The following is a 26,832-nucleotide window of genomic DNA, read 5'->3' as shown; positions in this document are numbered from 1 at the left end:
CGACTGTAATTTACAATCCAGCTGCCACAAACATTTTTTTTTTGCCTACAAAACTGGCTATCAATAAGTAGCACCCGTACACTATCATCGAAGCAATCTGGGTGATGCTGCAGGACTAATAGTTGTCTAATTACCCTCCTTAATTAATGTCCTTTCAAAAGTGCAGACGAGACGGGCCCCTGGTAGTTAAGGGGATACGATGAAAGTCCCGGAGCATAGTGTTCCCCATTTTGAGCACACCACGGGTGCGACCCTCCACCATGGAGGTCATGCCCAAGTGCTGCACTGTTTCTCAATGTTCTCGTTTCAGCATTTCAGGCTAGCATTAACGACAGCATTTTTCCCGTTTCTGTATTAAAAATTTTACATTTTTTTTGCTGGCTTTTTGAGACGTATCCATTGATATTTCAAATCTAAAATATAGCAGGGAAGCTGCTCTCTACATAAACACTACCTGAAACTAGGCTTTTTATTATGCAGTCCAAAACTTCCTTGCAGCTGGCCTCAACACACGGTCAGCGCACATTCAACATATGCCAACCTTTCTGCATGATGATTTTTTCAAGGCGCCGCTTGGCCCCGGCCATCTCGATCATGCGTTGCTCAACCGTGCCACGCGTGACTAGCCGGTAGACCAGGACCGGCCGGGTCTGCCCGATTCGGTGGCAGCGGTCCATGGCCTGTAGGTCGCACTGGGGGTTCCAGTCCGAGTCGTACAGCACCACCGTGTCCGCACCGGTCAGGTTGATGCCCAGGCCACCCGCCCGTGTCGACAGCAGGAACACAAAGTAGCTGCACAAAGTGCAAGAAACACAAATGCTTAAGCAGAAAGGAAAGACAAGAAGCTGGCGACATCTGTAGTGTACCAGATAAGATAGCCTTATCAGGTGTGGAGGCTTGATGAGCCGGAAAGTATGCAAACACAAAAGACTTCGTAGCAACACTGCCTTGAAGTTCCAAAACTCCTACGACATTGTGGTTTTTGACAGCGTCTTCTCTGGACTAGGTAACTGTTTATTGATAACTACTATTGCCTAGTATTGTGTAAGGACCCATCTTTCTAACGTGTACACCTCATTAGCTGTGGCCATGCAATGTTGTCTCCACCTGATACCAACACGGTACACAGATTCGTATGGGCTTCCTCTCCGGTTGTAATTGCAGCTGATAGTCTTTAGGCTGATAAGCTTGCTGACTTCCTATGTTTATTTGAATGTAAGGCGAGATATTTCCCTCTGGATCCTTGCCCTCGAAGTCAATCCCTTGCCTTAGATGCAAAGAACTGGGGAGGTATTCTGTAGGAGTCCACCCAGTGGACTGTCCATTTCGGCCGCTGCCGATTGGCTGGGGCCGCTCGTACAGCGACACACAATCACCAGCGGTTGAAATGGCCAGTCCACTAGGTGGACTCTCACAAAATGAGTGCATCATCTCCATCGAGCGGCCCGGCAGAACAACAAGCCTCAGAGATCGAAACAACGGCCTCCAAGCGCCCTGTGTTTGGAGGCCGTTGAAAGCCACATCAACATCAACATCATTTCGGCGCCGTGCCAGAGAGATGACAGAGAGCCAAGAGAGCGTTGTGGCGTCGTGCAAACGAGAACTCGCGTCATGCCGAAGCTCGGATAAAAAAAAGACGCCGAGTGCTCAGCATAGAAGAAAAATTAGACATCGTCTGTGCTATCGAACGTGGCACGGAGAAGTCGGCTGTTGACTACGGTGTGTGGCATTTGGAATGCGAGGAAGTTGCTTGGCAGCGCTGCTGTGACTGTGAAGAGATGTCGGCTACGAGGTTCGACTTTCCGCCATCGTTGCCCCTGTTGTTGCTGAAGTGTCGACTAGCGACAGTGATGAGGACGACATGGAAAGCGACAGCACGGGCGATCCAGGCCCAACAGTGGCATAAGCTGCGCGTTACGTCAGCTTCATGAATGCAATCGTCGCAACGAGAACAGAGGCGCGATAACGTAACTATTCCAAATGAAAAGTATTCCAAACTCCGGCACCCGCCAATGAAAAAGGCGCCTCCGGGACTTCTGCAGCACTACTGCGCACGTGCACGGAAAATACGTAACGCCAACGAGGAATCTGCCATGGGAGTGTTTGCCAAGACGAGGGGGCTGGCTGAAAAGCTGGCATGCAGCTTCAGTAAGTTTGAGGCCACTGTCGTCGTCGTGCTATGCCACCACGGCATCAAACGAAAATAAAACTTTTGTCGCGCGAAGTGAATAAATACTGCATGTTTTTGCCGTATGGCAGCCATGGCCGCCAATCTCAGAGGCCACAACGTCAGCACATTAATTTGGAGTTATTCGTGCGGCACCTTGGCGCCCCCGAGTGCAATCTCGGAAGCTGCGACGACAGCACTCTAGATTTTGCACAGTTGTCCGTGCAGCACCACGTGCACCATGTATGCTATCTGGATGATTTGCTCCAATGTGGACAAGCATTGCTATCGATATTGATACAGCCCGAGTCGGCATGAATGTGGCACGACGTGCCATTGCCATGCAAAATGGCAAGTTTGTGAACGCTTCGTTTCTGTTGTTTCTGATAACGGTTCGCGATGGAGTTTTGCTTTTCAAACTAAACACTTTTCTCGCTGAAGCGACATAGCAAAAAGGTAAGTTCGGGGCTCCTGCCACAATTGTGGCTGACGTTGCAGTCGTAACGGCAAGACCTTTGAAATATGCAAGCATGCCACGGTGGTTTCAGCTTCCAGCCAACTTGAACACTTCATTATTAATGCAAAATCCACTCATGTCCCACTGATAGTAAAAGATATCACAAACTCTCAAAGAAAACATGGTGGTGTATGCTCTCGTAGTTTCGAAATGGCAGGTGATCGGATCCGACTGGGCACCGTTTTAAAGAGGCTACAGCAGCACATTTAGTTATTTAGATTATGTTTTTAACGGGAACTTGCAGTCAGATGCAGAAAAGTGCCGGGAGCAAAAAGAAGGTACTGAAAATCCTATTTCCATACCAAAGTGGTGTTGAATCATAACTGCCAAAGCCAGCTACAGTGTCGTTAATTTTTTAACATATTGAAGGGCAAGTCCACATATAACAACCTACTGATACAACCACTTTTCACGGAACTAACGTGTTTGTTATAGAAGGATCCGACTGTATTCGACTGCATCATATTCCCAAGTTTTTCTTCACGCAGTCCCGCCCATGGTGCGACATCCAAGCCTGCATCCGAGGACAGCTTCACCTCTGAACAACGTCGTACAGTCAAACCCACTTATAACAATATTGGTTTTAACAATGTATCATAGCAATGAAAAGCAGCTGAACCATCAACTTTTGTATGTTTTCTATGGGGAAATAACCCGTTTACTACAATGTCCCCATGCCGCATTATCGGTTATAATGATGAAGTCTGGCTGTGGGGCATTCGTGCGGAAAGTAATGGAATGCGAAATCCTTGAAAAGAAAAAAGGAAAAGTGAAATGCGAGCCTCCGCACGATGGGCTGTTGCTCCAACTGCCGCCGCGCGCTTCTCTCCATGAGAGATGCACGCCACCCTTGCGCGCATCTTTCCCGTTGCCCTTCCACCCCTCCGAACACGAATGGGCTGCCGCCATAGCTCTGCACCACACCACCCTCCGAAACACGAATGGACTGCCCCAACTGTGCTGCGGGCGCTGCTCCCAGATTGCTCGCTGGGCCACCTGTATGGCTGGGCGCTCGCAGTTGGTTCTTTATTCTATGGCTCTCGTTCTGCGCAATTCTGCTAACGGATTAGGTCACTCGTGCTTGTCTTTGTTCGTTGCATCGAAGTCGTTCCTGGCCATGTCGTTTCTCAGCCTCGTTCGACTTGCCACCGAAACAGAAGATGGCTGATCCGCCCGCCGATGCCGATGAAAAGAAAGTGCACTGCTATAGATTTGGAAATGCTTGTAACAGATGAGGCAATCGTCACGAACGTGCCTGCCTCCTGTATAGCGACACTGACGGCCATGACGGTAGCGCTGATGCTCTAGGGCAGGCTGCCTCAACATTGTCCCCGCAGGAAGTCCTGTGGATGATTCAGTCCCTCATGGGCTTGTTTTCACGAGGGACCTTTCGCTTCACTAGGTGGAGCACCTCGATACCTTGGAGAAGGATGTCGACAAGCTTCGCGTAAGGCAAGCGAGGTTGACGGACATGCAGTTTTCTCGTGCAAGCCAGTGGGAAGTAAGTGGTGACATGCTTGTGGGGATCACGTCCCAGCGTTTCTTGTGGATTTTTTCAAGCTGAGATGCTGCCGCGGCAACCTTCCTGCATTTTTTAAAAGGTCCCTGTTGGAGCCACCAAAGCGATGCCTCAGCGGAGCTCGTATGTCACTTGCTGACCATGACCCCTCTTCGCAGTTATAGCAGTGCCATTCTTCAACGCCGACAGCTGCAGCTTGTTAACAACACGCGATCAGAGCACGCAGGAAGCCAAGTTAAAGAGTTAAACGAGTCAACACAATCGGAAGCCGGATGGAGGAAGGCAGTGGTGGGGAGAACTGGCCTCCCCGCCATTATAGTTTTATGTGATCTGCCATTTTGATTTTTTTTTTTCACGCAACCCAGTTATAACAATTATCGGTTATGACCGTGGAATTTTCGTGGCACTTGAATATTGTTATAAGTGAGTTCGACTGTATCAGCCGACAAAGTACAGCACGCAGAAGCGAATCACGCTTATCACACAGCCATATCAATTACTGTATCACAGCCATATTGATTACTGTATCAATCTCCTCTATGGCTGTTTCCACATTTGTTGATTAAGCAATGGTGAAATTCGTATCTCAGTGCATCGTGGCTTGCTCTCTTGTGGCTTGTATTGCTGTGCAATCCAAGTTCGTGCAATGTATTTACACCACTCTGGGCATCGCCCACAGGCTCTGCATTCTATACATACTCTATAGTTTTTATGAAGTGAGCTTTCGTCCGTTCTACACAGGAAGACATGTAGTGCTATTGGCGCCAAATTAAATGCGAACAGCAGAGCACGTGGCCAAAGCATAACTGAAGGTATCGTGCACGCTGTCTAGCCATCACCACTGACAGGCGTGCACATCCGGTTTGACCGCAATGCGCAATTTTCGTTTCTGTTCTGGTTACCTTTTATTTTAGAGAGAGAAAAGACATAGTCACTGTAATGACGATGCCAACTGTACCATGCAGACCACTCTTCGTGTCTCATTTGAGGCTGATAGCACATACAATTTCGTTACACTGTGGAGATAATACTCGCTCTACATTGTAATATTTTAGCTTCTCTCTTTTTATTTTCTCGCTTTCAAATAAGAGAGAAGCAGAACAGAAATGAAAACATCACAGTATGTATGTGCCTGTCAATGGCGATGACTGGACGGCACGCACTTTACCTTCAGTTATGCTTTGGCCATGCGCTCCACCATTCGCGCTTCATTTGCTCCGATGCACACCAGCACTACTGTTTTGCATTAAAACTCTGGCAATTTTCTTCTTATTTTTCCATTGTGCAACCTTATTCGTGGCACAATGTCCGACCCCATGTTCAAGGATGGCTTCGTCTTGTAACAGTGCGTTTGCAATGAACCACGTTCCAGCTGGACCTGCTCTGCGCTGATGTACCTGCAACAATGATTAGGGTAGCAAGCGAAACCGAAATAAAAACCTCCCAAGGTCACCGCACATGGCGGCAAGCATGTTTGTTTTTGAAAGTACATCCAAACTTATTTGCTATTTTGCTTGAGTACAAGCCACACCAAGACGTTCGGATGCAAATTCATAAAGAACAAGTGCGGTCCTTACACTAGAGTGTATGGTATATCGCAGTTCAAGGGAACCGACGATTCAAGGTTGTACTAGCGTTTTGAGAACTGCACAAAAAAGTGCAAGAATATGTGCAACAAAATCAAACCCGCAACCTTGTGCTCGGCGCCAGAACTGCATAACCACTAAGCCACCAACACAGTAGATCTGGCTGCATCGTACCCCCTAAAAGAACTGACCCGCATTGCCCGTAACTTACTCTGGGTTCTCGTTGAAGAGCTTCATCTGCTGTTGCCTGTCCTCCACCCTCGTCGTCCCGTCGAGGCGACAGAACTTGAACCGCCGCATGACGCAGTAGTCCTCGAGGATGTCCAACACGCGACACATTTGCGAAAATATCAGCACCTGCGCGAGTGCAAAACACGATACAACCATGCAGGCGGGCCTGGCAAGACTGCACCTGAGAAATACACAAAATAGGGAGAAAGCACTGCACAGCAACTACCAATTCATTACTCAAGCAAACTCTTAATTTTTGCCTCTCCCATCTGTCTTATACCACCTGGGGTTCTTTAACGTGCACCTAAATCTAAGTACATGGCTGTTTCCGCATTTCACCCCCATCGAAATGGGGCCAGCATGGCCAGGATTCGATCCCAAGACCTTGTGCTTTGCAGCCCAACACCATAGCCACTAAGCAACCACGGTGGATCTTTCTGTATTTCCAAGCAATCGTATGTTTTCAAACACAGCAACATGCAACATGCCGTTGAAAACGATCCATTTGCAATGTTACAAAGCTGTTTGAAGACTGAAAAACAAAGCTCATGCAAATCCACATCCCACCCACCATTCCCATGCTGGCTGAACTGCCGCACTCTGGCCAGAGATTCCTCAGACAATTTTTGTGGGACACACTATGCTTGAATCAGCATACCTTGTGGCCCCGGCGCTTGAGCTCGCCGAGCATGCAGTCCAGAAGCCGGAGCTTGCCGCAGGCCTGGACCAGGTGCTCGCCGTTGGTGCCGTCGTCCTCCTCGCACAGCCCACGGAAGAGATACGGGTGGTTGCACACCTTCCGCAGGTCCATCAGCGGGTTTTTGCTCCGGCGAAGCTGCTCGTACGGGTCATGGGCTTCGTCCTTGGACGACGCTGAACTGTCTCCCAGAAATTACAGAAACACACGGTGAATATGATGCTCACTACAGCACCAAGCAATTTCATGCAAGCTCAGCGAGTGTCATACAGGAGGGTACAAGACCTTTCGGAACTTCTGAAGGAGGGTTCTCCCCAGAAAATTTGGAGAGGTGGACATTTGGGGACTGCTGGAAGGCGGAGGCATATACCGAATAATGACAACACAACAGACATTCGAGCGCAATCATGCAATGCAACAATGCAAGAGACTTTATTTTTGCATTCCGGACATACAGTAACACCTCGGTAACTCGAACTAGCATATCTCGACAAATTGGCTAAGTCGAAATTTTCTGCAGCACCGCACCATTTGGCATACGTGCCATGTATTTATTGCCCTTTATCTCGAAATATTTCTGGGCCAAATTGTGGATATCTTGAAATCTTGACTGAGAGTGGAACAAAAACTCCCCCGCAGGACCGTTTAAGTCCTCAAGTGCCTGCGTTGCAATCCATGAAGTTCCCGCAAAGATGGTGACGAGTGCCTATCGTCTTGTTTAGTCGTCTGCTAGCCAGAGAACTTCCAGAGAGCAGCCAGACCAAAACCATCCTGGCAGGTTCTGGCAGCCCGCGGGTAGCCAAAACCGTCCAGCCCAAGCAAAACAAACGCCCGGCGGAAGTGCGTGAAGCAGTGGGCGGAGCAACCCGATAAAAACGAAGACGCTCTGGCTGGCTTTGGCAGCCCGCGGGTAGCCAGAAGTGGAAAATCGAAGAGGCCCATAAATGTGCACCTTCCAATCTTGGAGGCTATAGAGCGGGCCACCGAAAGTCAAGCTGGCGGAATATCCAAGATGGTGGCTCCCCAAGATCGGGTAGCATGGCTCGGAACAAGCGATTTAGTCCGGAAAATCGAACTTTCGAGCCTAAATTTGTCCAAAAAATTGGTTGGGGAATGCACTAGCTTTGTAGGAACCCCGACAGTGCATTTATAAACTCCAGAATAACCGGTCGGCAACTGTAGTGAATGTTCAAGGAATTTAATTCGCAAATCGAATACCAACTGTTCGAATTTTTGAATATTTGGTGCAAAGACCCTCGCAGTGCTGCACGTCGCCTGTGCCGCTCATGCTCAATGCCACGTAAGCAGGCGCCCCACTTTGTTGTTTTCGGCAGAAAAGGAGCGCCACAGATGGAGCACACGCACGGACTTTGTCTCTGCGAGTGCTTCTGCCCCATTGCATATGCTCCTCTACGTCAACCCGATGCGGGGATCGAATGCAGAGCACCCGAACACCGAATGGCGATCCATCGGCCGGGGCCGCCTCTGTCAGAGATTCCCGATCCACTGCTTCCACCCACCTGATGCCGCTGTCTCGAGAGTTCTCCTCGTCCTCGTCGCTGTTGTGGGCGAAGATGTCATCCTCTCCGGGAACGGTGTACTTGACGGGCTTCTTCCTCAAGGTGCGCCGTCCCCGGCCCAAAGGCTTCACATCCACTTCTTCGGCGGCTTCGTCCTGCATGGAGGATGTCATTGGCACGTGCTGGCTCACTCGTTAAATCCCACCGTACCACTGTTGTATGGTTCACAACAGCTCTTGCACAAGAAGTTTATTGGGTTTTCAATGAGTTTCAAGGCTCTGACAAAACATTTCCGAGGAATAATTGCCCCATATGCAAGAAAGCATGAAAACAAAACACAGTTTTAAAGATGCACTAGAAATAAACACTAAATCACTTCAGACAAATGCATTTTCCTTTAAAAACTCTATTTTCATTAGTTTTGTTGATCAAAGAGAAAATGAAAGTCAAAATTCCTCTTTTTGAATTTTGCGCTGAAATACCGGTGCGCCAGTATGACAGTGTAACGTCAGATTTCCAAGTACTTTTCCAATTTGGGCAGCTGCAGCTCGGCAAAATTTATCACAACGAGCTATTTTAGCTCATTCTGGCCGATCATTACTGGCAAAATCTACCTAGGCTCGAGCATGTGTCATCAAGATCCACAATGTCGTAGCAGCTTGTGCGGGCACTTCAAGGTGGCATGTGTTACCACCCATTCTTTTGTTTTTGCCTCTTTTTTTTGGTAGAAGGCTATTAGTACAACTCCAATGTGCGCGCTGGGAGTCTGAATTGCTCAGCTCGGACCTGCAGCACAGCACCAACTCTGGGCCGTCCAGTGAGCCGAGGAAGCCGCCAAGGGCCAAAACCTAGGCGGGGTCCAGGCCTACCTCACTAAATTGCAGGGCACTGAATAAAGTTACTTGAATGAATGAATGAATGAATGAATGAATGAATGAACTCAAATAACTTTTCTCTTTAGTGTCCATTTAAACAACAAGCACACCTTTTTTTAATAGCATGCAGAACGAAAAAAGAGAAAAGGTGCTTGCTATGTCTTTTCTGGATAAACTATCACCAGGCACCACAGACAAGATGGTTCCATACCGCAAAGATGCTGATCGGATTGGATTGGCTTGCCTCTAGACTTTTACAAGCCTCGTGGTCAAATACACAAACAAACCCACTAAGCTTAGCCAAAAGCAAAATTTAGCGACATTTAAGCACTCCGTGATAGCTCAGCACTTGAAAATAGCAGTTCTAGATAGAAAAGCTTTCAAGGATTACCAGAAACTCTCTGCATCCTTGTTTGTGGATGTGGGGGCACCTCCACCACAGTAGCTTAATTTCTAAAGCACCTCATGTGTAACGCAGAAGGCGTGGGTTCACCCCCCCTATGCGGCACGTTGTCTTTTTGTCCACTTTCTTTTCCCATATTTCTCACAATTAAATGCAGTTGAATTTTCCTTATGCTTTCTTTTGCTTCATTGTCAGTTTCGTCATATAGTTGGGACTAATGAAAAATCAAGTCCCTCCAATCCCCTACTTTGTCTTGCAGTTGTTGCAAGCCATGTGCAGTGCTCAGCGATTCAAATGCGATAATTGGGCTGCTGGCACTTCTGGCACTACCGGTGGGTGCTGGGGATACGGAACTGATGCCTTGTGGTATATATGAGGAAACTGAGGGCCTTTGCAACGCATGCGACTGCATTCGGCACCCCCAGTAATCACTGAGTGCTGCTTGGAGGCAAATAAAGTGACAGCCACCATGCGGGCAGATTACGGTGAAACCTCACTACTACGAATGCCACACTAACAAACTTTTCAGGAATCTCCTGTGGACTGCTCATAGCTACGACGTAAAAATACTTCAGTACTGGCATCTTTAAAATACCGAATTTTTCAGAATAACGATGGTTATTCAGCTTCCGTGTCATGTTAACCCAATGCCTCAATGCTACAAACTAACATTACAAAATATCATGATTCTTAGATTTCCGTGTATCCTTTACGGGAGCCAGAACAGTAGACTAGCAGACGACAAGGCGCAGAAAGCAGACGCCGTGGCACCTGGGTTCGGAAAACCCGAGATGGCGCTGCAAGAAAAAAAAGTACCTCAAGGGGCGAAGAGGGGTTTAGGAACATTTTTTTTTAAATCTTTTAACTAAATTTAATAAATAACTGTCACCTAGACAGAGTTTTTCATGCTGATTTCAAAAATATAATTACTTTTTAAATTGACTGAGTGGTTCCAGATATTGTTTACCTGAACAACTGTAACAACAGTATCAGCCAAAATGTTTACAAATATATATGGCTGGATACTACAAAATGTAAGCAACACAACTGTAGGACTCCTTTTTTTTATGTTGCAGGTATTACCAATTGTACAGCAATTTGAAGTTTGATCTCCAGACATGGCAATCATGTGGTCCAATTAGTAGCCAGATGTTAAAATTTACAAAAGCGAAATTGAAAAATCCGCCCCTAGCATTCTGTAGTACACAAATGTAGCTACATGCTGTGGTTAAAATTATGGTTCTATGTGCCCTGAAGACCGAGATAGCGCTTCGGCAAGTTTTAAAAACATCAAGAAATGAGACTGAAAAAACTTGAAAAAAAAAAAAAAAAAATGAGCTTACTTTTATAACAGAACACTACGAAATATTTGAATATATACAAGTTCTATTGCATTAGTAGCCTCCAGGAATGTAGTCTGTCTGGCTAGTGTCACTACGGTGGTACCTTCTGAGCACCCGCTGCAAGCTTTTAAGAGATCCATGCTCAGCAGACACATGCTCAGCAGATGTAGCCAGCATCTAGTTTTTTCCGGCAGCAGTGTCGTCAACTTGACCTGGTAGTTCCGATTTTCGGTCAGTAGCAGGAGTTGGCGCTAATGCTTAAAGTTTTCCTTAAGCTTCACTGTCAATACGCCAAAAAAATTTCGGCTACAGAATAGTAGGGTCATGCCGAAACGTCGATGAAATGCAGCCGTTGTCAGGAGCGCTTCGGGAAACTGGGCCTAACACGCCATCGGGATCTCCAGTCTCGCTCGACTGCGGAAGCGGGCGGGCTAAACATAGTCCGACGTAGTGCGAGTGCGCACACACGTTACGTCACGTTGGCGAGAAAAGCGTCTACAGTCAAACCCGGCTATATCGAACTCGCAAAAAAACGCCTATCAGTTCGATATAGAGCATAATTCGATATAAGCCTGCTAAATAATTGGATGTCATAAAAGCACATACCATTTATAATATCACTTTATTGAAGAAACTAGCTTAGTTTGGCATAAATTAGTCCTGCATTTTCTTCTGCTTGGGCAATTTCGCTGCCTGCGACGCACGCACTTCCCCACGTTGTCTAAGGAGTCGGAGCAGCTGAGGCCGCAACCTTCCGCATTCACGCAGAAGCACCGGACTAATGCGAGTGCACCAATCACTTCGGAGGATGTGGGCAAAGGACCGTCGTTGCTTTCCTCAATGTGCCTACTTTCATTTGTGCTCGGTACGATGTCGGCGATGTAGTTTTCGTTTCCGGGCTCTCCCGTGGTCGCGACACCATCATCTGCACTCACAAACTCGTCCACCGTTGATTCGAATGTCCCGGAAATTTTGACAGCTCGCTCCAAACTTCGGCAACAGCGCCAACGGCTTCGTCGCATTCATTAAAATTTACAGTCATCACCGAGCACGCGGAAACCGGAACGTATGAAGAGCCCCTCGTACGCGTCGGGCGCCATGGGCACCGGGTTGCGAGTCTGGCCTCTTTAGCCCTAATCGAGCCGAGCGTGCTCCGCGGAATATTGCACGCTGCGGGAACATCCAACTTCTCATCGCGTTCGACGCAATTTATGATTTCGAGCTTCACGACGAAAGGCGAATTCTGCCGCTTCATCACGGCAACACTGCGGGAGACGGCCCACAAGGCGCAAACACGATAAACCAGAAAAGCAGCCAGACAACTCGCACTTTCGCCATCTCGCACGAAGACAGCACAAGAGCCTCTGATTGGCTGTCTGAGCGAGCGCTGAGGAGGGCCAGGATCATTTTTTGCTGGGGAGTGTCGATAGATAGTGATCTAAAGAAAGGAAGGACGCTTGATTCTGCAACCCGTGATGGAGCACAGCGAAGCGTCGTCAGGGGAGAGGGAATGGGAAGTGAGATTGTAGAGAAAGAGGGAGGATGTGGCCTCCACTATACGCGACAGGGGGAGTGTCGACGGCTCGCCCAACAGCCCGAGGCAGCGCGGTCACGGTAGGGAGAGCGGTTGGATGGAGCCGCGCCGCCGGGTTTCCCCGCTACCGCGTGGGAAAGCCAACTTCTGGGGGCACTTTTCCGCCGCTTGACGTTCGATATATCGGGAGTCGCTGCAATATTTGTTCGATGTAAGCGTAATTTTTGCTATATATACTCATTGTAACTATACCGTGACCAGAAATTGTTCGATATATAGAATAATTCGATGTAAACGGGTTCGATATAGTCGGGTTCGACTGTATCGTTAGACCAATGGTTTGACACACTTGTGGAGCCAGCGTAACCAGATGCAGCCAACGGACTCTGACGCACCCTGCATCGAGCGGCGCTTGCCCATGCGCCAATAACATCGGATTATAAGTGCGTCTTATTGATGTGCGGCACGGCGGAGTGTCGTTTCTCGACGTTGTACGCCGACTTCCTCATCCTTTTATTTTTTTCTAAATTTGAACTTCGTCGCCAACTTCGGAGTCGAGGTCAGCATCGCTGTCAGCGTGGGAAACCTCGTTGGCGTGTGCGCAGCAGCTGCGGAGTGATGCAGATGCCGCCAGTCTAGCCAATGGTATGGCTAGCTGAGGGTCACATGCCTTTGTTGACCAATTACAGCACACATTGGGTCTTTTTTATGAGGTGGAACAAAGTGTGGATGGAGCCGGTGGTGGCGGGAAAATGAAGACGAGAGACGGCCTTTTCAAACGATATACGGGTCGGTACGACCGAACAACTGCGGGGGCCGTCACGCGCCGTGGAAAAAACGTTTTTTTAAGGAAACTTTGGCTCATATTTAGCCCACACTGGTGACAAAAATTTATATTACAGCTAAGATATTGATTTAGAATGCGCAAGATTTGGCGAAGTGGTAGAATAATAGTAGGAAAATACTGTTCTCAAAATATAGATTTTTTTTAATTTTTCGGTCTCTAAAACCCGTGTCCCCCCTCAATGCAGCGGCTAAGACGCGTTGGGTTTTGCAATTGCATGCCAAGTGTTGCCTAGCGATGGAGGCGCATCTCTTGCTTCTTTCTGAGCAAGCCTGTTCTTTCTTTCGCGCTTTCTGCGGCCGTTCCAGCTACGCGCGTGCGGAAATATAACCCCTGTGCTTGGGGATACCACACAGTCGCAATTTCCGGACAGTGTCATTTACACGCGCTTGCACTTTGGAATAGCCGAAGTGTCCGCATATGGCGAGACATTTGTAGTGTCCATAACAAGGAATGTGAAAGACAAACTAACAAAAAGAAACAGCGCGCTTTGGAGGTGACATGGAGCTTCTCCTTTCTTGGTGGTGTTCCCGGCATCAGCGTCTCTCACGCGCCACGCTATTATACGGTGCTGCGGTGGAGAGAAAATGGTAAGGGTGTGCGAACATCAAAATTTTCTAATACTTAGCATCGAATATCGAATCGAATATCAAATAATGATATGCACATAGATTCCTTAGCAAGCTTGTTTATTTTAATATGTTGGAACATTGAAATTGCACAGTCATTGATGAAAAAATGAAAATAGTAAGCCTTCATAAGTTTAAACTAACATATTGTGTATTTGGCTCATGTTAGCTTTGGAAAATTTTAATTGCCTGTTCTCAATAATCTGTGCCTTATTATACCGCATCAAATTGCCGCGACCTCGAAGGCAGTAAGCCCTGTGCCAGCCATCACTTATCGCATTTGCTGTCAAGCAATGATAAGGTGTCTACCAAATTACTTTTCAAGAATTCCCCGACTTTTCCAGGTTTTCCCTGGCAATTCTAAGCGCATTCCCAGACGGTTCTCATGCAGCTGAGCAGAGCATTCAGAAACCACCATGCTAGTGACGGAAGTTGTGGGCAGCATTAGAACTGGATGCTCAATTCCGCTTTGATGCAGGCATTGGCGTTACTGACATAAAAAGTGCAAGAGTACAAGTTATGGGTTGAACCTGGGCCGAACCTGGATATACTTTTATAACTTCGCTATACTTGGTATAACTAACTTGGCAATACTTTTCTTTTTCAGTGGACAGTCAAAAACTATTTTGCAGCTAGGTCCCGTACATGAAGAAAGGAAATCAGTTTTCTTTTTTTTTTCTGGCCTGGAGGAAGGCCTTTGTGCACATGAGTGTCATAGCAGTGTAAGTCTGGTCCATCATTTATTATTTGATATGAATGCATGAGCATTGGCCTAACCGGAATGCTTTTGAGCCAAGCTAAGACATGCAAATGGTTTCTCAGTATGAGTTGCATCACATTATCGTTGCATTTTCTGCACAGTGTCCAGGAACAATAGTTATGCCTTGCCGTCTTCGTACACTTTTGCTCCTCCGTTTACCGTGGTTGAAGCCAATGGAGAGACTTTTATCAGCTTTGATCTGGGTTTGATCTGGATTTGGGTTAAGATCATTTCCATCGACCTTCGCAAGGACTGCGAATTTCCATGACGTGGCCAGATTTTTGACAAATTCCCTGACAATTTCCGGACTTTTCCAAACGGATTGAAATTCCCTGACAATTCCAGGTTTCCCAGGTTGGTAGACACCCTGAATAACCTCAGGATTGAGGGTGGCCATTGCTACTGAGAGGCGGGCTTCCCTGCAATGCTTACACGTCCAGTGGCTAAGCCCGTTTTACAGGCAAAATCAGCACGAAATCACACTTTCTTAGATTAGAAAATAAACGCCAAAGACCATGTTTGCTACCGCACAGCCAGAAATATATTCAATTCGTCTCAAGTACCTAGTTTTCACATCAAATATGAATATTAAAAATATAATATTCGATAATATTTGAAATTTTCAAATATTCGCAACCCCATAGAATATATCAACAGCGCAGGCCGAGAGCCAACAGGGACGTTTTTGTGGATAGCTCATGCAGTGACAACTGACAAACTGATGGGCGAAATGGTTAATTTTGGGGTTTTCAATATGACGACCTTTCAGAATAACGAACAATTTGCCATGGTGCCCTGAGGTTTGTTTTACCAAGATTTCACTGTACTGCCTTTGAAGGTTGAACTTGAATACAGTTGACTTCCGTTAATTCAGCCCTGATGGGGCCGACAAAACTGGTTGAATTATACGGTGGCTCGAATTAAACAAAAGACAGAAAAAATACGGAAACATGCCATTGATTCACTTGGCAGTATTTGCCTTTAGAGGGCCCCTAACAGGCCACAGAGCAAACTTTGTTTATGCACTGGAAGTTGTTATGTGCCCTCTAAGGAGTGTTCTAGCGCAAAAAATTTTCAATTTAATTCATTAATAGCAGATAGAAATTTTTGAAGTGCCGTGAACCCATGATTTCAGAAGGCACCGACACTCTCCACTTGCCCGTGATTACCTTTAATTGCAACTAAACAAAAGTTATAGTAAATTGTTTGGGGCACTCTAACGCTTTCCAGGAATTTTTCTAGGTTTTAGAGGTTTTTGACCATTACTTACCACAAAAAAAAAAAAAAAAAAACACAAGTCAAAAGTGTCATGTCGGGACTCATTCAAGAAAAGCTAAACGCATACACACACGCCAAAAGAAAATGTCGACGAAAAGATGTAGGTACCTTAGTTTCAGTTGCAGCCTCAAACGCACGGTCCATGCAGATCTTGTAAATCTTCTCCTGAAGCGGGCTCAGCTGTGCATACACCAGTAGCTCAGTCTTGCGCGGCAGCTCGAGCACAACGTCATCCTGGGAGAGGTAAGCAGAAAAAATGTTGGGATCACCTCTGGCCAGTTCAAGTTTTGATACAGAGCTGGAAGATCTGAAGTCACGGTAAACCGCCGGCACAATCGCAACACATGGGACAGTGCGGCAGGACGAGACGCACCATTTGTCCAAAAAACAAGGTGTGCAAGACGGGGAAGCTGGACAGCAGGTTCGACGATTCAGTTGACAGTTTATCGTGGCTAATAGAGGTGCGCAAATATTCAGAAACTTAAATATAATGAATCATATACAGTTGAACCTCAATATAACGAAGCACTTGTAGCGAAAAACTTCATGAAATGTGTAGTGAATTTTGTTAATTCGAGGTTTTTTAAGTTTCAGCAGTACAAACAACTTCACAAATTCCCAGAGCATTCCTAGTGGATAGCATATTGCCAGCAAGCACTCGTAAACAAACTACAATGTCGGGCAATAATAGCGCGGTTATGAGTGCCAGCGCGTGCCGCAGATCGCGCCGAGAGCACTGCAGTGACGGGGTTCACGGCATCCAAAATCTGCCTGCGTTGCATCGCATGGCACGGTAAATCTTGGCCGCCATGGCTGACCGCGCTTAGTGCCCGCAGCCATCATCAGATGACACCCACAAATTAGAAAACAAAAGCGTGGCAAAATGAATATTTGTCCTGAGCAAAAAGAAAAAAAAAAAATCTCAGTTTTGCAAGGAAGGTGCAGCATTGATGGCGATAGCAAGGAGGCAACTACACGAAGTAAGGTCACACACACCAAAGCAAACATGAACGGATCTCACTCGATGACCATGGACACTCACCGTCACAACCCAAGCGAATGCTTCGCACCATGTTTCGGAAACTTAAGATAATGCAACCACCTTACTAGACACGCGGGAACAGAGTGCACATCAAGGCACCAACCGTCTCGACTCGCCCTTTGCGCTTGCTGCAGATTACCTTCAAGGTGAGGGGCCCCGTGGCCTGTGTGTAAGGAGACACATGTGCTAAGAGAGAGGGCAAATGTGCCCGCGTTCCTGCTCCTCCCCATCCCTAGCGTGTGCTTGATCACGTTACTGCGCATTCACTCTCTCCCCATCCCAAGGAATCCCAAGAAGGAATCGCCAACTGTCGTGTTTTTCTAAGCACTACAAGCTGCCATGCATCCCACGGCCTCCACAAGTTGTTTACGCACTCAACAAATGGTGCGGCATTGTTTACTGCCTACGATGTCCAGGGACATGCGCTCTGGCAGCTTTCTTGCCACTCAAACTTTTCGTGAGGAAGGACGCTTGAAATAACCTATGCTTCAGCCAACATTTTTACAGCTCTTTTTTCTAGATTTGCTAGCCACACAGGCTACGAGTACATGCTTGAAATCACCGAAAACTTCATTAAATCGAAACTGTGTCACAAGATGACTTCGTAAGATCACAAAAATAAACACACAGATTTCAATGGAACCAAGATTGGGATATGAAAATAGTTTGTTACATCGCGAATTTCGTTATTTTCGACTGTGCAGCGCTGCGAATGCCCTTTATTAATTTTGGAGCAAACAGTAGTGCAGGCAAACTCTACTTCTGGAGTCCCGTAGTACCTCCTCTTTGGTTCGTGGTCGACCACACGGTGGCTACTGCAAGCAGGTGTGCCAAGTTAGCCCGTGTGCTCGCATTCGGGTTGAAAGGTCCAAAGTGTACAAATCTGCATGCATGAACACTGAACTCACGTATTCGATGCAATGGGCGTACCTTCCGGTGACTAATCAGAGCGATCTTCACACATGCTCTCGTGCTTCCCATACGCGCTGCTAGAGTACCGTAAGATCCCAAGCAAGCACTCCTAGCTGTGCAAGCGTCCCACCTGTGATTTGAATTGAGTGATTTAAATTGGTACCAACTACCAAGCCAAGCCCCCACCAACCCCCTTTCTTCACCCTGTTCACCGCTTCATGCATTTTCACCCACATTTTGCCACAGTTTGTTTTTGTCAACTTTTTACAAAACTGCATATTACCGTATTTATTCAAATCTAGGCAGATAGCTTTTTCAAATAATCATATACAATACTGTAGGGTCTGCTTAGATTTTAGAAAACGCACCACTTTGTAACTGAAACTGATAAATATAGTCTATAACTAACGCCACCTAGAAAAGTCAGTATCGCAGCCGCTACTAGCCGGGCCAGTAGCCAACTGAAGTACAAGAGCGATGTCATTACAGTAAAACCTCGTTAAACCGTACCCGCTTAAACAGTAGTATTGTTTTAAAAGTAGTAAAGTCAAATCCCCGAGTCAGCGGCCATTGAAGATAATGTGTTTTGTATCCGCATAAACCGTACCAGCTTATTGCGTACGCATCGGTTAAAAAGTAGCGTTTCAACTTTTCGTCGCACAAACACGGCGGTGAGCCGTCTCCATCGGGCGACCCAGCAGAACAACAAGCCTCAGAGATCGGAACAACGGCCTCCAAGCGCCCTGTGCGTTTGCATGAAGCCACATCAACATCAACATCATTTCGACGCCGTGCTTTCTCTATGGCCGTGCCAGAGAGCGTTATCTTTCAAGCGAGGACTCGCGTCATTCCGAAGCTCGGATAAAAAAGATGCCGGGTGCTCAGCATAGAAGAAAAATTCTTTGTGTCACTTCTTCGTGTCACTTGCGTGACACGAAGAAGTCGGCGCTGGCACACAACAGGGATCTGCTGCTGGCTACAGTGTGTGGCATTTGGAATGCTAAGAAGTTGCTCAGCAGCACTGCTGCGACCGCGAAGACATGTCGGCTACGAGGTTCGACTTTTCGCCATCGTTGCCTGTGTTGCTGCCGAAGTGTCGACTAGCGACTATGATGAGGACGAATCGGAAAGCGACAGCACGGGCGATTCAAGCCCGACAGTGGCACAAGCTGCGCGTTACATCAGCCTCATGAATGCAATCGTTGCGACGAGAACAGGGGCGCGATAACGTAATTCTATTCCAAATGAAAAGTATTCTAAACGCCGGCATCCGGCAATGAAAAAGGCGCCCCCGGGACTTCTGCAGCACTACTGCGCACGTGCATGGAGAATACGTAATGCCAACGAGGAATGTGCCATGCGAGTGTTTGCCGAGAGGAGGGGGCTGGCTGAAAAGCTGGCACGCAGCTTCAGTAAGTTTGAGGCCGCTGTCGTCATCGTGCTAGGCCGCCGCGGCATCAAACGAAAATAACACTTTTCTCGCGCAAAGTGAATAAATACTGCATGTTTTTTTCCCCTTTCATCGCACTCTCTCCGAGTTCCATTTTCGACAGGTAAGTGGGTGATCTCATGCTATTCGGTTAAACAGTACTACCGTTTAGTACGTACTTTTTCTGAGCTCCGGCCAACTACGGTTTAATGAGGCTTCACTGTACTATGAAATCTGTCGTATCAGAGCTGGTTTTATGGTATCGGCATGCAGCGTGGTGTTATCGTAATGGCACATTATAGTGCCGCTTTCAAACCAAAAGTTGTGCTAGCTGCAGAGGCATAGTAAGCCAGGCGGAACTTCAGCATCGATGAGAAAAATGTCCATCATTGGAAGCAGAAAGGGGAGGGAAATGCTGTGCTGTGGCAGCCACTTTTCGGGAGATTTGAGGTTACGTCCGGACAATTCGGGAGAGTTGGCAGGTATGCACATGTTTCCAATGAACCTCTATTTGAAAGGCAGCGCTCGCGGCATCCCTACTTTTCCTACTTCTCCTCTCTGCTGTGCTTCACATCACGTCCACTGTGCGAGCAACCAAAGCAGGGGTCACTGACCTTGGTCCGTCGGAGCAGGAAGGGCTTCAGAATCTCCTGCATGGTGGACACAATGTGGTCAGACTCCTCGCGCTGGATGAACTGTGCCGCCTCGTCATTGGCCCCCGACAACGCCCCCAGGTCAAACCAGGACTCAAACCTGTGCAGGAAAGCCCAAGGGTTGAACGAAAAACGGTTTTCAAAGGCACAAGCAACACAATGTGCAAAATATACACACAACATGAAAGACTTGAGTATCGGAGTCTGGCACGAGCATGCATGAACACAGCATCTACCCCCACAACATGTCAAATTTCCTCGATTCCTCAGCACATATTCAACGTGGAACGAGTCCTCGTATCTCAGCTAGCTAAAATCATTGTATCCAAGGATCGACAAATGCCCTTTTGTATGTCTGCACTCCTGTGTATTGTGTCCTTTGCGGCCAAGTAGGTGCGTGGCACATCGGAGTGTTTTACATTTAGCCCCCATCGTAATGTGGCTGCCGCAGCCGGCATTTGATCCCGCACCCTCAGTTTTAGCCTTGGTGCAGAACTAAAAGCTTGAAAACTCAAGAAATTCAGAAGATAGCGCTACTGCTTCCCTAGGAGTGAAGCTGTTATAATCTTATCTTTTATACGGGAGTTGACTGCATTTGTACGCCCCCACTTCAAACAGCCGACCGAGCCGATGCGACTGTTGACGCAGTTTGCGAGACAAGGCAAAGCAAGGCGAGCACTGACACGCGCAGGTCGTGGAAGATCTCGGGTATGAGGAAGTGCAGCAGGGCCCACAGCTCGGTGAGGCTGTTCTGCAGCGGGGTGCCCGTCAGCAGGAGCCGGTTGGAGGCCCGGTACTGGCTCAGCTCCCGCACCAGCCGGCACCGGAAGTTCTTGAGCCGGTGCGCCTCGTCCACCACCAGCAGGAGCCAGTCGAGGGGTGCCAGCCGGGCACGGTCCCGCATGGCCACCTCGTACGAGGTCACCACCACCGTCGTGCGGCGAAGCTTTTGTGGCGTCTGCATTGTGAGGGGTGGTCATTGGCACTGCATCTTTATGTAACCTTGTCAATCGATTCAAATTAAATTCTGGGGTTTCACATGCCAAAAACCACAATCCGATTATGATGCACAACCGTAGCGGAAGACTACAGATTAATTTCGACCACCTGGTGCTCTTTAGCACGCACCTAAATCTAAGTGCACGAGCATTTTTGCATATCAGCACAATCGCAATGCCACCACCGTTGTGTGGCCAAGAGTGAAAATGTGGACTCGAGCTCGGAAGCCCAACACCACAGCCACTTAGCTACCGTGGCAGGCAACAAATAGGCGAACCCACTTGCAGTAGAATCTCAGCAATACAAGCACGTCTATGTCACTTTCGGGATGTTCCAAATTCTTCAAAAGTCCCTGCCCAAATTCATTAGCTTACAACGCTCCAAATTTCAAATGTCGTTAACTGCTTTTCCTGCCGCCGTGCACACCCTTGCAGAGCCGGGGTTGAGGCCGCTACGCCGGTAGCGCCAGATGCTGCATGCGTGTTGCCAGGTCAGCAGAGCGACCGCACCGATGTGAAGTTGCATTCCTGTTGCCAGGGCAACCTATGTCGCTCTGCCTCAACCCTACTGGTAGCATTTATTAGACACATTTTCTATGTGCTGGCACTGCCGTGCAGTGTTCGGGCCCGTCTGAACAAGGGCACCTTGTTGCGGCTCCCATTGAAAGAAAATGATCAGTGGGACGTCACAGATTGCAAAGCCTTTTCTTGTATTTTGCCCACCCTGGTGCAAGTTTGCATACATCACAAAACAAACCCTTCTTGGATATTCGCACCACAGCAGTGTTTGAGCCACGAACATGGCCACATGTGCCGAGCAGGTCAGAAGACTTAATTTGCCAGCACGAATGTAGTTCCCTTAAGCACCAACCATTGCAACCTAGGTATGCAGAGGACAGGACCTCGTTATAACAAGCTCACGTTCGAAACAGAATTACCTTCATTCGTCAAGATATTGCACTAAAAACATTGACGAAAACAGAAGACGGCCGGGTGTTTGCTTTTGGTAACAGTATGTCATCATGCAGCAGGTTCACTTCTTTCATTGCATTTCCACAATGGTTTACACGTCAGGCATATTTTCTAGTGGCAGCATGAATTCCAAGTACAGTCGAACCCACTTATAACGGTACCAGTTTTCATAATATATCGGTTATAACAATGAAGAGCTGCTGCACCGCCAACTTTAGTATGCTTTCTATGGGGAAATAACCCCCGTACTACAATGTCCCCATGCCATATTATCAGTTATAACGATGAAGTCTGGCTGCTCAGTGTCCACGTCGAAAGGTAATGGAATGCGAAATCCTTGAAAAGAAAAAAGAAAACATGAGAAGCTAGCCGCTGCACGATTGTCCGCCAGCCCTACTGCCACCACGCGCACATCTCTCCCATCGCCCTTCCACCCCTCCGAACACGAGTGGGCTGCGCCCATGGCTCTGCACCGTGCCATCCTCCAAAACACGAATGGACCGCACCGCCATTATAGTTTTCTCGAAACAGTTACACCATCCCCCATTTTGATTTTTTTTTCATGCAACCCGGTTATAACAATAATCGGTTATAACAATTAAATTTTCGTGGCACTTGAATATTGTTATAAGTGGGTTCGACTGTACTCTGCCAGCCATAATATGGTCGATGTTCTCACATCTGGTGATCCTGCAGAGCTGTCGCCTTGAGAGCAGGGTCTGTAAGCTTAACAGAACTCGCTGAGGAATTTGTAAGTCCCAATCTGTTTTGAAGTTGTAAAGGCTTTTCACGATTCTGAAGACGCCAAGAAATGAGCCGAAACAAAACTTCTACTGGACAAAATCAGCTGGCGCCCAAAGGGGGATAAAGCCACAACTCACTAGCGCGTGCCTCTCCTCCATGGGTCCATGGTAGAGCACCACCGAGAGCGATGGAGTGAAGCGCTGGAGCTCGCTCAGCCAGTTAGGCAGGGTGGACAGTGGCGCCACCACAAGGTAAGGGCCCGGCAGACCGCTCTCGACGAGCGACGAGATCAGGGCAATCACCTGGATGGTCTTGCCCAGGCCCATCTCGTCCGCCAGGATGCCGTTGACACCATTCTCGTACAGGACCTGGTTACGTACGAGCCACAGATACTACTCTGAATACCATACTTGTGCGATTCTTGCCATTCTAACACACACCTTTTCCGAAGAAGTTTGCTGAAATATGACATGCATGTTAGAATAGAGTATGAAATTACACCAGGTGGTGTCAAAAGGTACACATGCAATAATACACATGCGCAACCACCATCTCCTGGCACAGCATTGGCACTGATACACCTAGCAGGTGTACTGACAGGCCTTCAGAGCTATGCTGGACGTGCCCGTGGCGATTTGAGCCCTTCGAGGCAGTAAAAGCAATGCATTCATCTTTTTCTGACCGCTCGCTATTTCGGACGTTTTCTCGGTCCTTAGGGAGTACAAAAAGTCTTAACGTTGACTGTATACGTTCAGAGAACTTTGAATTTATATGGCAAGGCTTCGATTCTGCTCAAGCACCAAAAAATCTTAACGATTCTTTTTTTTTTCCACTGAACAGCAGCACATACTAAGAGGCACTTATTTACTCAAGCTGACATCAAAGAGGGTCACTGAAGAGCAGCGCATAACCAGTGACCCAAGAATAACTGGCAGTCGGTTTATAACTCGGTTCCCTCAGCACAGCAGTCTGATCTACACATTAGACCACTGGCTTCCCAGTCACTCAAGTTGGCGGGAAAACAGGCACAGACAAACAGGCCCCAACATGTGCGCGAAGTATGCTAAGAATGCAAATGGCATTAAAATTCACAGCGGACCTACCTTGAGCCACTGATATCCTTCGACCTGATAGGGTCTCATGACGCCCCCCGTGAAGAGGGTCGGCTGGCCCTCGGGGTTGTGGTGGCCATTTGATGGACGGGAGGAAGATCCCTCCTGCGAGACGAGGCAAGAAAGCAAGTCATTTAGAGGTGGTTGTGCTGTGTTTCAACGTCACACTCGGAAGAAGGCTTGAATGAAACTAGCCCATGGACGGGAAGGGAGCAAGGCTGGAAAAGCATTCCGAGAATCAATCCATCAAAATTTCATTTATCTGAAGGAGAGAAAGGGGGTAACGGGAAAAAAGGTACAAAAGCTGCAGCCTGACAAGCCCTCCTCCTTCTGGAATGTGATCACACCAGGAGCAGCATTTTTATGACGACGACAGCATGCCAACGATGACGACGAAGAAGATGGCCTCTCACGATGCCGGCCGCGCAGTAGTGACGATGGAGGAGACGACGGCACCCACAGCTTGTTGCACCCACCAGGAACCTGCGCCCAGTGTGCTTGACGCACAAGAGCCAACAAAAAAGGGAACCCATGTGCTCGGCTGAAACGAGTCATTTGACCTCCCCCACAAGCACCGCCCTCGGAGGCCATGCTGTAATTAAATTATTTCCACTGCAAAAGAAAGAGGTCTCGTGCTCCAAAGAGCAACTTTCAAGCCGTGCAAGCACCCAAGTTGAGATGGAGACAACAGTTCTCGAGACAAGCACCACTGCGGGTACCTGGCCAGGAAGCCAAGCGAGGAACAATGTGCTCCACTGCCAAATAATCTTATCAATTGGGACGGGCCTTGTCAGTGAGCCCTTATGATGAAGTTATGGCATCCGAAATATTTCGTTACACACATCACTTCGTTGAAAAGGTCGTGCTCCGCACACATCACAACAGAACTGGGACACAATTATTCCTTCGTTATACACACCATTTCATTGCAAAGGCGCTCGACGGTACTAACTTGACGCAATGGGGTCAAACGAGGTGTAGCAATCCACAAGAACTAACCTGGGAAGAAGGTGGTGTAGCGGTTTCCAGGTCCAGCAGAGCTGACTTGGCCTTGGTCCCTGCCCGCCAAAAAGGGGGGAAAAAGAGAATGAAATGGGCGCTCTCCCCCCCCCCCTTTTTTTTTTTCATAACAATGTCAGCAGCACAACCTGACGAGGGCTGCTCCCTTCAGCCTATCTAAAATCGTTACACACATTTCCATTGTCTCTCTCTTTATTTGTATACATTAACAAAGAAAAGCAGCCATCACTACACAGCATGGCTAGGTCACCTCACAATAATAATAATAATAATAATAATAATAATAATAATAATAATAATAATAATAATAATAAGCTCGCCATCCTGGCCCTGCGAATGTGCATGTCCAGAATCCAGCTGCTAAAAACCACCACTACAACTGCTGAGGGGGCATACACAATGCTTTATTGCTTTAGAGTAATGATAGTGATGGTAATTTACAGTAACGGTAAGTTTGACAGCCTACTGCTGCCCACAAAGGTGCTGCAACATAGAAATCAGTTGCTAGGTTGGGTTCCTTTACACACGAAAGGCTAGGGATGTCAGTCCCCATGTCACAAGCTGCCGTCGGCACAACAGCTTGCACAACAGTAATCTTTGCCAGAAAACGTATACAAGGAGCACTACGTCCTTCGCATTATCAGGAGCGCCTCATCATCAATTAGGTGGTTTGGATGCTTGTTTTGTGCTTGTTCTTCATTGAAACGTACGCTGTTCTGTAAGCTGTAGCCGTGATTCCAAAGAATGCATGCACTGTTTGATTAACCTTGCTGAGTGCTTGAAGCCTCTGCCTTACGGGGCTACAAGCCACTGCTCCTGGCCTGCACCGCCACCAGGTTCACTGACCACCGAAAGGCTAACAGCTTCGCTTTAATAATAATAATAATACAGTAATCTTTATTACAAATAATCAATTTGTACATATAATTTTGATAGGTCTGCCAAAGCTTTCTATGGGCTTGTATGGCAGAAACCTGGCAGTCAGGGCAATGCATTATGTACCTTATTACTGACAAACTAAATGTCAAAAAAAAAAAAGTATCACAGGTTTTTCAGGTAAGCATGCCCAGTAAACAACACTTAATGTTCGCACGAAAACACATAGCACACAGCAACCATTAAAACTGAGTGGACAAGGCACAATATGTAAACAAAGTTACAACCTATAGAGAAAAAAAAAGAAAAAAGAAATAATAATAATAATAATAATAATAATAATAATAATAAATAAACCTGGGCTCAATGGTTACAGCTACTTGTGAAACATGATTACCGGTGCCACACACAAGCACAAGAAACGCCCAACTTGAACCAGTTTTTCTAAGCAAAATATGCTCTAAAATTTAACACAGCAATCACTGAACTCAAGAGTGCAAAACCCCACTGTAGCACACCACTTTCATCCCATTCTTTGCAGTACATGTAAACAATGCAAGAGTTAAATAAAATGTGGGGTTTCTTGTTCCCACGGCAACTAACAGGCTACGAGAGGCACTGCAATAGGATGGGGGCCTCCATATTGATTTTGGCCACCTGGGGTACTTAATTAAGGCCCAAGAAAAATAGAGCAGCCAGATTTTAATGATATTTAGAACCCAATGACCTTTTCACATAGCAATCGCATTGTGAAAGATTTACAAATTATTATTATTATTTCAAATACTACAATGATGTACCGCATAAAGTACACTGGGCTACGTGGGATAAAAACATGATGGAGCTCCTCAAAGGCACACAAAAAGGCACACATCAAAGCCGTCCTATTATTTCCATGTTTAAAACTGTGCACCCCATTGGGCATGTAGTATTGCATTAAATGGCAATAATGGTTATAATGAAGTAATTTCGGCTCCCCCTTCAACTTCGTCATAACGATGTTCAAGTCAACGTTACTAGACTAGCTACAGTTGTCAAATTTGGCAGCGTTGCCCGGAACGACCATCCACCTGCACCTCCGCGGCACTGCAGTCGCACCCAGCGTCAAGTGCTCACTAGCTGGCTATGCGGACGAGCAGGATGAAGCCCGCAGTGCAGTTTTGGTGTATTC

The 26,832-nt window shown here is 47.3% G+C and overlaps 1 protein-coding gene across 1 annotated transcript in view; it reads right to left on the bottom strand.

Annotated features, from left to right (window-relative positions):
• The window catches only part of LOC126526425 (lymphoid-specific helicase-like), a 48,598-nt gene that overhangs the window by 8,325 nt on the left and 13,441 nt on the right, over positions 1 to 26,832 (bottom strand). The window contains exons 4-13 of the mRNA XM_055068093.1: positions 24,765 to 24,823; positions 23,757 to 23,870; positions 22,791 to 23,021; positions 20,623 to 20,897; positions 19,901 to 20,039; positions 15,975 to 16,137; positions 8,238 to 8,427; positions 6,679 to 6,898; positions 6,001 to 6,146; positions 542 to 792 (exon numbers count right to left, since the gene is read on the bottom strand). Coding sequence (XP_054924068.1) covers positions 542 to 792; positions 6,001 to 6,146; positions 6,679 to 6,898; positions 8,238 to 8,427; positions 15,975 to 16,137; positions 19,901 to 20,039; positions 20,623 to 20,897; positions 22,791 to 23,021; positions 23,757 to 23,870; positions 24,765 to 24,823 — 1,788 coding nt within the window. The remainder of the gene's footprint in view (positions 1 to 541; positions 793 to 6,000; positions 6,147 to 6,678; positions 6,899 to 8,237; positions 8,428 to 15,974; positions 16,138 to 19,900; positions 20,040 to 20,622; positions 20,898 to 22,790; positions 23,022 to 23,756; positions 23,871 to 24,764; positions 24,824 to 26,832) is intronic.

This window comes from Dermacentor andersoni, chromosome 8 (assembly GCF_023375885.2).
Source record: "Dermacentor andersoni chromosome 8, qqDerAnde1_hic_scaffold, whole genome shotgun sequence".
Lineage (NCBI taxonomy): Eukaryota > Metazoa > Arthropoda > Arachnida > Ixodida > Ixodidae > Dermacentor > Dermacentor andersoni.
Note: the sequence above shows the minus strand (reverse complement) of the source record. Positions and strands in the feature narration are given on the sequence as shown.